This window comes from Balaenoptera ricei, chromosome 2, assembly GCF_028023285.1.
Source record: "Balaenoptera ricei isolate mBalRic1 chromosome 2, mBalRic1.hap2, whole genome shotgun sequence".
Lineage (NCBI taxonomy): Eukaryota > Metazoa > Chordata > Mammalia > Artiodactyla > Balaenopteridae > Balaenoptera > Balaenoptera ricei.
The window spans coordinates 162,331,460-162,343,336 of NC_082640.1; the positions used below are offsets into that span (position 1 = coordinate 162,331,460).

An 11,877-nucleotide genomic window follows, 5' to 3' on the forward strand; every position below is an offset into this window, starting at 1 on the left:
AACATTACAAAGCAGGATTTTTTTTTTTTTTCTGGAGAGCCAGTTAAACAGTTACCAACATTCCACTGGTTGGACGGAATTCTAAAATTGTTTATCTAATGAGAAAATTAAGAAATCATCACTTTTTGAGGGCTACGTGTGATGGCTAAGCTGCTGTATGTCTTCTAAATGTCTGACCACTGCTACTTCCACCCCTTGTCACACAGACCTTGTCTTATAGGCTGGGAAATAAATGTTGGAGCTTGGGTCTATGGACAAGGGCTGAGAAGGACACAAACCTGCATGGAATCATTAGGAACTCCAAAGCCATTGCATCCTGCTGACGTGGGAGGACGCGCCCTGGACTTTGTGTGGCTTTCAGAAGCCCAGGGCTGGTTCCAGATCAGTGGCCCAACGGCAGAAAAATCACATCTAGCAAGTGCAGGGGACTAGTGTGAGGGAAGCCCAGGACACGTATTTAATCATGGCAATTAGTTTCAATCCCAGGGAGATCTGCAAGCCCTTCCTTCTGCGTGGTCATAAATTTGGACCGGAAGGAAGAGAAGCTAGGTCAGATCCTCAGGAATCAAGTTATCCCTCTCACTCTCTGGAACTGCTTCTGTTCCGCTTTATTTTACACTTGACCCAAGTCACCTGCCCTGCCCCTTGCCCTCCCAGCATCATCTGTGCCTGCCAATGAGGAAGTCTAGGCATCAGCACACGTCCTTCCCCTGAAAGAGTAAAGCAGACCCTGAACCCCACCCGAGCTAATAAGAAGGAAAAGAAGGAGCAAGCAGCCAACGTCCAAGGCTGGCCCAACACAGGGGATGGGACAGGAGCGAGGCCTCCAGAGAACACGAAGGGCGTTTAGCACAGACGATTCAGCCAGGAGGCAGTTCTGTGTCAGGGAAAGAGGGCTCGTAGAGGGGAGCCCCCTGGCAGGGCTGAAGGCAGGCTGTAGTCCCTTGGCACCTTGAGCCACACGAGGCTGAGGGACAAAGGTTGCAGCCAGGACTCGGGTTGCAGATGAGAGAAACAGAGGCGCAGGGCAGCCAGTGGTGGGCTCCACCTGAAAGGCCAGCGGGTTTCGTTTCCAGAATCAAGGAGATGAGTTTTTCTTCCAGATGAGAGTGACACCATGTCGGCACGGCAGAGCAGTGACGAAACACTCTACTGTGAGGCTGAAGCCCCCATGGCTGTCGAAAAAGAGAAACCAGCCCGGGAGAGCTCAGAAACAGACCTTGAGATTGAAGGTGAGCGAGCGTGGGCCTTTGGTGGGTGAGGGGTGGCTTGCCTCCGTCTTCAGAAGCTGGAGAAATCAGTTTCCCAGTTGGCCAAGGCTCTGCCCGGTGGGACGTGCTGCAGAGGGAATGGGGCAGAAACACCTGTGCTCAGTTTTATGCCACGACCTCCCCGAGGCTGGCCCGGGGGCAGCAGTCTCTGCTGCCCCATGCTCGTGGCTGGACTCATGAGCAGAGGGGTCCCATCAGCTTGTGGAAAGCTGGAGCAATAAGTGAACAGGGGCTTCTGGTTTTCTGAACGTTTCCACATGTGGCATCTTATGTCACCTTTGCAATAGTCCCGGGTGGTAGGCATTATTACCTGCCCTTTACAGAGGGGGAAACTAAGGTTTAGAAGGATTGTGTGCATTGCCCAAGGCCACCGAGAGTTTGCCAGTGTCTGCCGATCCCATGTTCCTCCCACCTTGTCGATCTACCTTCCCGATTCCATATTCCAGGGGCCCCTGGAGGATTTATGGCCCATCTTGCATCCTGGTGACGTTCCTCTACTCACATTAGAGTTCTTGTTTCCCCAGCTTGAGAGCCCCGTGTTTTCCTTCAACAAATCCAAGCGTGTCTGGGTATGGGGAGGGGTGCAGGCTGAGTTGGAGCAAAGACTCTGTTATTGCAAACAACACGTCCACCCTCTTCTCCTTTCCAGTTTCCCCAAGGAAGGAAGTGCCAAAAAGGACACTTGGGAAGCAGGGCCAGAACAGTGCTGGCTCCACCTGATGGGCTGGCCCCAAACTTCCCGGGCTGAGGCCAGCCGGCCCAGTGGGCCTTTCCCTCCCGTGTCCCGGCGCTAGGTGGTAGGTTGTGATCAGTGGCAGCAGAGATGCAGGGGAGGCTGCTCTGCCAAATTCCGCCGTGTCGCTCGTCTCCATGGTTACCGCCCCCCCCCAGGGTCCACATACTTCACCCTCAACACAGACCTCCTCCCTTGCCTTCCTAACTTCTTTTCCGCTTCAAGGCTGCTGCTGATATTGCCTGCGACACTGAATTTTACCTGGTTGGCGGGGTGGCAGATGGAAACACTGGATGTTTTGTCCCAGACTCCAGCTTCTAGCTCATTGCCCCTCCCCACCACCACTCCCCGCAAGTGATAACATTGTTGCAAGCTGCCTCTAAAACATAACCTAGGGAATACAGCTAGAAGGCGTCCGCAGAATCAACCGCAGCAGAGCGAGTGCCAAGGACAAAGCTGGGGGTCACCTACTCTGCTTTGGCAAACAGGAGCCCCTAACGACTGAATCTGACACCAACTATTCTGTGCCAGACGGACACTCAGGGCTCAGCTCCTCCAGCTTCTGGTGCCCCTACAGCTGGTGCTGAGATGCTAGGAATGGGGCAGGAAGGGCTTCCTGGGGTGAACTGAGACATGAGCCAGGCGGGAATAGCAAGCTGGTGGTGAGGCTACGGAAGAGGGGAAGTTGCTTGCCCACCACGTGCTGCTCTTCCTATACAACAGGCGATGTTGCACCCCAGGGGACACTTGGCAAACTGAGGGTGGGGTGAGGGGTGGGGGGATGCCACTAGAATCTCATGGGCAGAGGCCAAGAATCCTGCCAGATATCTTACACTGCACGGAACAGCCCCTCACAGCAGAGAATTATCCAACTCAAAATGTCTTTAGTGCCGAGGCTGAAAAATCCTGGTCTGCAGCCACTGGGAAAAGAAGGCCAATTTGCAGCTGTGCCTGCAAAATCAACTTCCTTGCAAAGACCTTGTCCTTTCACCAACAAAGCTTTCATTGTCCGTCTTAGAAATGTCTGGGGTGGGTTGGCCAAAGACTCTGAGATCTGAAGGAAAAAAACAGATGCTGGCTTAGACCCCCGCTGGCCACGGAAAGCCCTGTGTCAACAGAGCTTGCTTAATGAGGACAGTGCTGTGGGGGCATCCAGAACCCAGGGAGGCCCTCTGCCCACCGACCACGAGTCAGGATGGTCTAAAGCCCAAGGAACAAAAGCCCCCAAGAGGTTAGAATGGAGAGGAGCAGCCCCCATTCTGTTCGCTGGTTTAAGCACTAATCAGCTGTGTGTGATTTGGGGCTAGATCTGTCATTGGTAAAGTAGGGATGACAGTCCTTTTCGTGAGGAAAAATGACATGCAAGTCTTTGAAAGAAGCAAACCCACTCAAATGCACGTTTGTTTCCGACGGATTTGGGGGTCTCTCCATCTTGCACTGATCTGCCACCTTCAGAAGCCCACTGTGTCCTACTCGGGCTTTTTCTAGTTGGTACTTCTCTAAATCTTTAGGAAAACTTTGTTTGTGGCTCACATTTTTACAGTGATAGTGAAACTAAAAGTGCAATGGAGACTCCCTCAACCATCACAAATCACCAGCTTTTTGTCTGGTTGGCCTTTCAAAGCTGTCCTGAGGTGGGCAAGGATGCGCTCACACGTCCTTGTGCTCAGTCACTAGGTGCAGTCAACCTGGAAAGGTCGGGGCGGAGCACATTGTTTCTCCTAGGTAGCGTGGAGCCTAAAACCTGGGGCCTTCTCTCTTACCCAAAGGGAGATGTCCACGTGGGGCTTTCTGGATTTAGGGTCTCCCACCACTGGCTGACTTTCCAGTTGGAGCTGGAACATACACCCATAGGGACAGAGCCTCAGATAAGAGGGGACGCCAGTCAGAATCGAATGTGGTCTGGGTTAACAGGGAGATAAGGCAAAGGTAGAAGAGAGACTCTACTTCATCCACTTGCATCTTTTTCTGCAGATACCGAGAAATTTTTCACCACCGGACAAAGGGAGCTGTACCTGGAGGCCTGCAAACTTGTGGGCGTAGTGCCCGTCTCCTACTTCATCCGGAACATGGAGGAGTCCTATGTGAACCTCAACCACCATGGGCTGGGCCCCAGGGGTACCAAGGCTATTGCTATAGCCCTGGTGGTGAGCATACCAGTGTGGGCACGTGAAGCCTGGCGGAAGTGGGGACTTGACAGGGTGGTAGGCTCAAGAGCCAGAGAGCCCCACCTTGGGACTCTGCCTTGCAACCTCTATGCCCACCTTGCCCTAAACTCTGCATGACTACCAGTTGCTTTCCCCAACAGGCATGGATGTCCATTAGCTCCTGGGAAGGAGGCTGCTAGAGACCTGGGCCTTGGAAGTCTATGCTGTTTCCTATTCAGAAAGCAAAGGCACCAGCCTGTGGGCCCTGGAAAAGCAATTGGTCTGGGCTTGGGCCCAAACGCTAATGTGAGAACACAATGCAAAATGTCAACCAGATCTCAATTCCAAAGCTCACCTTTGCCATAAATGAGTTCACTACTGAGCCATTCCATTTGATGTCTGCCTTTTGCAATATTATATGTAAATCTTCAAGATCACACTGTAGAGTGGATCATGTTTTCCCACAGGAAGAATGTTCTCTCCCGGCTTGGCTTGGACGATAAGGACTTGTCCTTGAACTCATCATAGCTTTCTATAATTATAATTGATTATATACAAAACTGACTCCATCCCAGGAAAACAGAAAATGTAACAGGTGTATGTCAGCACAACACTGTTTGTTCACTTAGGACAGTAAAGAAAAATTTCAATTTTTAAAAAAAAGTACCCATTTTTGGAACCATAACTGCATTTGCACTTAGCACATGCCCATTAAGAAGTCACATGATGTGAGATTGTGCTGCTCTCTGGGGAGGGGGAGGGAAGGGAGGGAAGGGCAGAGAAAGAACAAAGGCATCTTGAAATTTATGGAGCATTGAAAGACTGATTAATGAAGTGTTAGGACTTCACCATTACCTCATGAGCTTCATGGAAAAAAATGGATAATAAAATCCACTCAGGACTTGGGCCACTTGTCTCTCAGTAACAGTTTCTGTTTAGGGGGAGTTTTTCTTCTCTGATTCTTTTTATCATCCATTTGACAATCATTGTGACATTCCGATGGACTGAACTTTTATTTATCTTTGGTACTGTTTAACTTCTCACATGTTTTGTTTCCCTGGCTTAGAGGAAGAGTATTCCGATAGGAGGGATCATTTTCATACTTCTTTGGGTCTGTCCCTCCTCCACCTATCTCCATGCCCTGGGACTTGGTGGGCTATGAGCCCCTTGAGAGGAGGAAGGGTCTCTGTTCATCCCTGTTTCCTCGGCAGTTAGCACAGAGGGAGACAAATAGATACCCGTGTGAAATGAATGTGAATGAACTTGGTGATCAGGCCACCTGCTACACCACATACTGTGCTGGTCTCCAGGATGACTCTGAAAGTGGTCCTTCAGCCCCCATTTCTGCTAAATGACACCTAGACTGGGAGGCCCCCTGAGCCATCTCGCTTGCCTTTGAGCACGACTGAATTTTCCCACCCTCGCAAGAGAGTGGAGGCCAGAAGACACTTCATGAAGGCCCTGGGGGACCATTCTGCCTCACAGTAATTCACACTATCACACTTTCCCTTTGCCTGAAATGGGAGCTACTTCTCTCACTGCTTTGTGTGCTTTGAAAACCGCTCAAATTCAAAGACATGTCTGTTCTCAGTGCCTTTCTGCACAGGGAACGAGGTGGGGAAGGGAAGGAGAAAAGTTCTGGTTAGAGCTAACCTCAGTCCCTCATGCTGCAACGCCAGTCATGTCCACTTGTCTTGCTCCCTGTGGGAAGACAGACTAACTTGGATGTAGATATTTATTTAAGATTTAAGTTCCAGCTCCTTCTAAACAGCCTTGAGACACATCCTGACTATCAGAGAGTACCAGACAACCCTTAAGCCTAAACTAGAAGAAAGGCCTCTGAAGGAAGCAGGCACAGTAAAGTCGTCATGCTTAAATACCCTTCTTAAATAGCACGTTCTCCTTAAACTTGGAGTAGGTCACAGGCCTCTCTCCTTAAAGCTAAATAGTTAAAATCTGTTCAGCTCACCCTTGTGCCTCATCTTTTTCAGGACAATATTTTAATGTCCCTTTTCTAAATCCCCCTTGGTACCCCTTTTGTGGAGGGAGGTGCCCAGAATAAGCATGTCATCCTAGCAAAACTCACTGGGATGGCTTGTCCCCTGCGCTATTCTCCTGTTCCTAGCCACTCCTCCAGAATTGCTAGCCTGCATCTCTGTACCCTCTGACGTGGCTGGGATGTTCGAGAGGGATGATGGGCTCTGGGCAAGGGCACCAACTACCTCTGTCTCTCTCCCCCTCCCCTTGTGGTGGCTGAAGTCCAACACGACTGTTGTCACGCTGGAGCTGGCAGACAATTGTATCACGGAGGAGGGCATCTTGAGCCTGGTGGAGATGCTACAGGAGAACTACTACCTGCAGGAGATGGTACTGTGCCCTGTTCTACCAGTTCCTACAACCATGCTTAGAGTCTCAGAACACACTTCAGACAAGCCAGAGTCCCTCTGCCTGAGCCCAGGCCAGCCTCCAGGCTTTCTGCAGTCAGTCTGGAGCCTCCCCTCCCCTGGAGGCGACTTCTCAGAGGAGGTTCCGCATGTGAGAGCCTGGCCAGGGGCACTGTGTTCCCTGTGGCCGTAGGAAACCCTGAGAAACCGTTTCCGTCTGGATCTCATAAGCCCCTAAATGGACAAACTTGCTTCTTTAGAGTTGCTTTATGTAAAGCAACTTAATTAAACTTTCTTAATGTAAACTTTCTTAAAGAAAATAAAGCCATGAAATAATTTCATAAAATACAGTGTGCCTGGAGACAGATGTTGGTTTGGTGATGGTTGTACAACAATGTGAACGTACTTCAGCCCGTTGAATTGTACACTTAAAAACGGTTAGGATGGTAAATGCTGTGTTACGTCTATTTTACCACAATTTTAAAAATTAAAAAAAGAAGGGGAAAGTCAATTAGGATGATAATGGCTGGCTTATATAAAGTCCCTCCCACTCGCCAGAAAGGACTATGTCCGTTTATACCCCTACTACTTCTGAGCACAGTGATTCATGCTTGTGAACCGGTGAAGGGAATAACAATGATTGCTTACTCTAAATTCATTTTTCAATTGTTTCATGCCAAACCCTCCAAATAAAGTTGTCTTAGGTTTCAAAAATAATAATAATAATACAATGTGCTTATCTAAAATAACAGGGCTAAATTGGGGAGGTGGGGAGTCACTGAGGTCAACTTCAGAGAACTGAGATCGGCCTGAGGGCTTCACGGTGAAGCATTAGAAAAGCCAGGGTTCCTCTCCTCCTCCTCCTCCCCTTTGCACCACCCTAACCCTTCCCATCCTTTCACCCCAGCCCTGATCTCCCCACCCCACCCCTACTCCCTCAGTGTAGGCCTCAAGTGAGCCCCCACCCCCATCATTTGTTCATGAGGGCCCTTTGGTGGGATTGTCACATACTTAAGTATTCTCTTGCCTTTTAGAATATTTCCGACAATGATCTTGGTTTGGAGGGGGCCAGAATCCTCTCTGAGTTCCTCCAGAATAACACCTCTTCGCTCTTTAGTCTTCAGCTTTCAGGTGAGCCTATGAAGGAGGAGGGGGAGGACATTGGGAATGTAATGGAGAGAAGGGTCAGAGCAGAGAGATCTAGGGTCTAACTGAGCCAGACCAGGTCCTGCTGATTTCAGACACCAGAACACTGCGTCTACACCCTCCTAGATTCTTCCAACCATTCTCGTCCCCTCTCCACAACCACACTGGCTTCACGGCTGTCCTGGACAAGCGACTTCTGATTCACTTTGCAATATTCCCACCTCTGCTGGAAAGTCTCTACCCCAGATACCTGCACAGCTCCCGCTCCCCCTTCATTCCTGCCTCCGCTCACAAGTCATCTCCTTAAGGGGACTTCTCTGACCTATCAAAGCAGCACCTCTCCGTCACCATCACTCTCTAACCTGTTTCTCTTCCTGGTTTTTCTTAACAGCATTTATTACTACCTGACCCCCTGTAGTATAAGTAATTTTTAATTAGTTTATTATCAGTCTCACTCACAGAAAAAAAAAAAAGTCACTTGAGAACTCTATTGCCCACAGACCTGCCCTCACTCAGGTTTATGGTTTGCATTTATACTATCTGCAGGGCCCTGGAATCCCTGTGGCAGGAAATGAACATGCAAAGTGGTCCTATGTTGGTAATACCTTGGGGCACCAAACAGAAACAAACATAAACCTCTGACAGGCTCCAGGCTGTTGGGGGTTCCCACAGATAAAGCTCCGCTAAAGATGGGCTTACAGTCCAAAATTGCAAAACAAGGAAACACCATGAGAGCTGTCAGACTCAACAAGTAATAGCATGGGACCCTCAAGAACTTCAGGAAATAACATTATCCTATGTAGACTATAAATTGAGTGACCATAAAATTTATCCAACAAACTGCACAGGAGCACTATCAATTAACTGAAGCTTCTAGTAAATAGATATCTTGCACCCAACTCTAAATCAAGTTTTATATGATTAAGAACATAAAACATACAAGAACAAATCACTATTTTTTAATAGATCCCCCCAAAATAGAACTTCTACAAATGAAAAATATATAATTATTGAAATTAAAGACTCAATGGATAAATTCAACAGCAAATTAGATACAGTGAATAAAATTAGTGACCTGGAAAATAGATAAAAGGATATTTTACCTATCTTTGCAGTATAGAAAGATAAAGATATAGAGAATATAAAACATAAAACTATAAAGGAATGAATAGACTCAATATAGCTAATAGGTGGTCCAGAAGAAGCGAATGGGTGAACAACAATATATGAGCAAATAATAGCTGACATGTTTTCTGAACTGATGTATTCTCAGATACAGGAATCCTAGTGAGTCCTAAGTACAGTAAAGTAAAAAGAAATCCACACCTGAGTATATCATAGTAAAAGCACCTAAGATAAAAAGATCTTAAAAGTATCCAGAGAGAAAATACAGAAACAGAAGTTATGTATTTTTTAATATAAATGTTACTACATATTAGATATTATTCTCCAATTTTCCTTTTTTCCCCTCTAAATATATCTTGGATTTCTTTCTATGGCAGAACCGATAGATTTATCTCATTGTTTTGAACTCCTGGGTAGTTTTTCATGGTATGGATATAGCATAATTTATCTAATATCCCCCTTTTTGAAGCGGAGTGCATTTAGGTCATTTCTAGTTTTTCAATCTTCCAGATAATTTTTAAAGTATTTTCTTATCCATGCATCTTTTGAGCACATGTTCTAGTATTTCTACAGACACCCAGGAGCAGAATTATTCAATATAAGGTATACCCGTTTTGGTGAAGTTAAAAAGTAATTTCCAAATTTCCCTTAAGAAGACTATACGAGGTTATAATTCCACCAGTGGAATGTCTGTTTCCCCTATATCTCCACCAGAAGGGTTATTACCAAGCTGTTTGTGAACCAGATGGTTAAGTGTGTTGAAGTCACAGTACTTGGGTTCAGATCCCAGCTTTGACACTAGGCAATTTACTTAACCCTTCTGTGACTCACTTTTCTCATTTATAAACTAGAGACAATTATATTACCTATCTCAGGCAGTGATTGTGAGGATTACGTTAATTAAAATCTGAATCACCTAGAACAGTACATAGGACGCAAGTATTCAATAACTGTTCACCACTATTATTATCTTTATTACATTCCCACATTACTATTGAAATAGAACATCTTTTCAGATGCTTATTTTCATTTTAATTTCTTCTTCTAAGAAATGGCCAATTGTTATATGGGGTTGTTTGTATTATTAAGTATTAGGCACTCTTTATATACTACAGATACTCATACTTGAATGTTACATATGGCTTTCTTCATGGTGTTTTCTTACATGAAAGTTTGTATATTTACTGTTGTCAAGTTCATCAGTCTTTTCTTTTATGGATTTAATTTTTGTAATCTTGCTTAAAAAACGGTTTCCTACTTCAGATTTAAAAACATTTTTCTTTACTTTCTTCAAATATTTTTGTATTTTGGTTTTTTCCACGTAGATCTTCAATATACCTAGAACTTATTTTTGTTCATGGCATTAGGTAGGAGTCAAACATTCTCTTTCCAAAACTCATAGCCAGGTGCCCCAGCATCATTAGTTGAATAATCTACCCTTAACTAATTTGAATGTCATCGTCTATTAAATTCCCGTATAAATATAAGTTCCTTTCTAGAGTCTCTATCTCACTTCATCAATCTATTTCTATGCCAACACTGTACTGTTTTAGTATGCTTAGAATGTTAAAATTATAATATGCTATATAATATAATAATTAGTTGTAATTAAAATGATATATCAAGTATGTTATATTAGTTTTATAATTATATGATATGCTATAGTATATTTTATATTTGAGTGGACAAAGTCTGACCTTTTTCAAAGTAATCTTGGCTATTCTTGTGTGGTTTCTCCTCCAGTTGAATTTTAGAACCATTTTGTCAAGTTTCATTAAAAAGAAAACTTACTGGGATTTTGATTGGGGTTATGTTTAATATTCTAGGTAAATTCAGGAAAGAATTGACATATTTAAAGTATTGAATATCTTCATTTAAGAACGTGGTTTCTTCAGGTCTTTTTTATGTTCTTCAATAAATTTTATAGATTTACATCATTATAAGTCATGCATATTTCATATTAGCTTTATGTCTAGGTCTTTTATCATTTTATTCTTATGAGAATAGAATGTTTTTCTATCACATTTTCTAATTATTATTGGTATGTTTGAGAGCTATTAAGTTTTGTACACTGAGCCTATTACCAATCACTTGATTGAATTATCTTACTTGTTCTAACATTTTGTTAATTTTCTTGGATTATTTAGGTAGGTGATCATGTCTGCAAACAATGAAAGTTTTTGCCTCTTCTTTCCAATACTTATAGCTCCTAGAGAGGTTTCTGGTTGTATTGGCTAAGACCTCTAATATAACATTAATACAGAAAGCTCTTTGCAAAAATACAAATTTCCCAGCCCTATCCCAGGCTGCTGAATCAGAATCTTTAGGGAGAGGGGTCTAAGAATCTGTATTTTATCAAGTTTCCCAAATGATTTCTTACAGCCCATGCACTGTTGGTAACCAATGGTATAAACACAACAATTTGAATAATAGATTGCCTAATTTTATACATTGACTAGATTATTATCTCATTTTATTGCACTGGTACCAGAAACAGCCAAAGAAGTACTTGTGTTTCAGTGGGTTCATTCATTTGTTCATTCATTTAGTAAGGATTTACTGAGCACCTGTTATGTGCCAAGCACTTTTTAGGTGCTAGACACATAGAGCTTACTAAGGTTTCAAAGGAGAAATTTGGGAGTAAGAGTTTGTGTCATTTATTCTCCGGAAATCACCAATGTTTTAGATTGCTTAGCAATCTAGGGCTAGGGTAAGATAAGGGAGGCACTCACCTCAGCCACAAAACTTAAGGGGCAACAAAAAAAACTCAGTAAGCAAGTAAGTAATATCATAATGCAACATTTTTAAAAGGGGAAATTAATGCAAAGACAAATCCATGATGAAAAAAAAAATCAACACTTTAAATAAAAAACAGGATCCACCAGGGACAGATTGGGGTGAGGTGAGTAAGGTCTGGCCATGCAAGTACAGGGTCAGTTCCTGCTTTTATTTAAAACTTAGTTCATCATAGATGCTTTTGCATTGATTTGGATTGTAAAATATTAAGATATTACCCATCGTGATTACTGAGATTTTCAAGTGCCTCATTCATCCCTCTAGGTCCAACACTG

General features: G+C 44.4%; 1 protein-coding gene across 1 annotated transcript in view; it reads left to right on the forward strand.

Moving 5' to 3' along the window:
• LRRC74A (leucine rich repeat containing 74A) overlaps positions 1-11,877 on the forward strand; it is a 31,621-nt gene that overhangs the window by 347 nt on the left and 19,397 nt on the right. Inside the window, exons 2-5 of the mRNA XM_059915238.1 lie at positions 1,104-1,232; positions 3,979-4,151; positions 6,411-6,518; positions 7,570-7,666. Coding sequence (XP_059771221.1) covers positions 1,104-1,232; positions 3,979-4,151; positions 6,411-6,518; positions 7,570-7,666 — 507 coding nt within the window. The remainder of the gene's footprint in view (positions 1-1,103; positions 1,233-3,978; positions 4,152-6,410; positions 6,519-7,569; positions 7,667-11,877) is intronic.